The sequence below is a fragment of the Fulmarus glacialis genome, unplaced genomic scaffold, assembly GCF_000690835.1.
Source record: "Fulmarus glacialis isolate BGI_N327 unplaced genomic scaffold, ASM69083v1 scaffold18678, whole genome shotgun sequence".
Classification (NCBI taxonomy): Eukaryota; Metazoa; Chordata; class Aves; order Procellariiformes; family Procellariidae; genus Fulmarus; species Fulmarus glacialis.
In genome coordinates, this window is record NW_009227777.1 from 692 (window position 1) to 2,720 (window position 2,029).

Below are 2,029 nucleotides of genomic sequence, written 5' to 3' on the forward strand. Positions count from 1 at the left end.
CCCCCCTCTCCATCCTGACCAGCAACATTTCCAGTAGGAGCAGTCCTGGACCAGCTCCCAGCAGGTTCGGGTTCTCCTCTGAGTCCTCCTTTAGCGAATGGCCCAGATATCCCAGGGCTGCACTGGGGATGGAGAGGACCGTGTGCCCATAGCCGAACCATGGGAGACACCCGTTTCTTCATTACCATCCCCATGATGTCTTGCCACCCTTCCTCTGGTAAATCCAGGCCCGTCTGTCAGAAGGCACACACAGATCAGGAGTAGGTCTGAAGTAGGTGAGACTGTCCCACAGCCAGCTCAGGGCATAGCAGCTTTGCTGAATATTGCCATTTTTTTTGATGAACCAGCTCCATTTAGTTGGCTTTCCTAGAGTTTCATGTTTGTATCTTTACAGCCCTCCTTTCTCCCATCCTTCCTTCCCTTCTCTTTCTCACTTGTCTTCTTCCTCTTCTCTTCGCCTGTGGTCTCCACCATGGCCACAGCCAAGCTGACAGTCAACGTCTTGGACGTCAATGACAATACGCCCCGCTTCCGCCCCTTCGGGGTCACCTATTTCACCGAGAGGATCCTGGAGGGAGCCACACAGGGCACCACACTCATCTCCATCTCAGCGGTGGACCCGGACAAAGGTGCCAATGGGCAGATCAAAAAAAAAAGAGGTTCCGCCTGCCTCGAAGGACAGTCGGCAGGTCGGTGGCCTGGGGAGGTGGGAGTCTGGGGCTGGTCGGTGGCCTGGGGCAGGTTTCTCATTTCAGGGTCTGCCATCCTCTAGGGAAGGTCGTGGCCAACAGGACGGTGGACTACGAGGAGGTGCAGTGGCTGAACTTCACCGTCCGAGCTTCCGACAACGGCTCTCCCCGCAGATCCGCTGAGATCCCTGTGTACCTCCAGATAGTGGACATCAATGACAACAATCCCGTTTTCAGCCAACCGTCCTACCAGGTGAGCTGGGCTCCCCCATCCAAGTCCGTGTGGGGCTGGGCAGTGCCTGTCCAGAAAGGACGGGTGCAGAGCTAGGGCTTCTCCAGGGACACCGTCTCTTCCCTCTGTCTGTGCTTGAACCGTCTGAGGAAGATGGTCAACCCACCAATGTAGTTTGTGTGAACATCTTGGTCTGGGTCCGGCTGTGCCCACCCGTGGGTGCCACCCTGCACCCTTGGTTACTGCCCGCTAAAACAGCAAGTGATGCAGCAACCGGTCCTGCCCTGCTCCCTTTCCTTGCAGAAAGCTGTCTTTGAGGACGTGCCGTTGGGTACGGTCATCCTGAGGGTCAAGGCCACAGATGCAGATTCTGGGCGTTTTGCTCTCATCCAGTACAGCCTGGGGGATGGAGAGGGCAAGTTTGGGATAAATCCCAACACGGTAAGGAGCCAAGCAAGGGTGGAACAGAGGGGGAAAAGGGAGGGGAGGCTGAGATGGTCCCACCTTGTGCCTTGCTCCCACACCTCACCTTCTGCCCCTTCTCGAGTACCAGCTCTGCCAGACAAGATCCACCTGAAGGTCTCTGTGTGCTGCAGGGTGACATCTACATCCTGTCAGCCCTGGACCGGGAGAAGAAGGATCACTACACGCTGACAGCCGTGGCCAGGGATAACCCTGGGGACGTCTCCAGTAACCGTCGGGAGAACTCCGTGCAGGTAGGGCTCTCCTCCTCCCACCACCCCTCGTGTGGTGGTCCCCGGCAAGACGGTGTTAAAGCTCAGGCTCACCTCCCCACCAGGCTTGCTGGTGGCTCTGGGGAGGAATTAGGCAGAAGGAAGGGCAGATGACCCCAGGGGCTGTGAGGTGGACGGTGCAGGGGGCTTTGTGCCGAGGGGATGGGGCGTCGGCAGGAGGGGACGGAGCAGAGGGGCAGGGGAGGGCGACGCTATTGTCTGCAAGCGCTCCGGCGTGAATGGGTGCCCCGGCCGCGGCAGCCCCCATTGTTGGAGGCAGGAATTCAGCTAGCGGAGCTGAACGAATAGCAGGAAGGGCACCGCGCTCCTGCAGCGGAGCCGCGGGTCATGGCAGGGGGACGGGCCCCCGGCTG

At 59.0% G+C, this 2,029-nt stretch overlaps 1 protein-coding gene across 1 annotated transcript in view; it reads left to right on the forward strand.

The window, feature by feature from the left end:
* LOC104080771 (cadherin-23-like) overlaps positions 1 to 2,029 on the forward strand; it is a gene marked incomplete at both ends in the record, with an annotated part of 8,807 nt that overhangs the window by 200 nt on the left and 6,578 nt on the right. The window contains 4 exons of the mRNA XM_009583280.1: positions 483 to 689; positions 773 to 942; positions 1,225 to 1,362; positions 1,518 to 1,637. Of these exons, the coding sequence (XP_009581575.1) occupies positions 483 to 689; positions 773 to 942; positions 1,225 to 1,362; positions 1,518 to 1,637 (635 nt within the window). The remainder of the gene's footprint in view (positions 1 to 482; positions 690 to 772; positions 943 to 1,224; positions 1,363 to 1,517; positions 1,638 to 2,029) is intronic.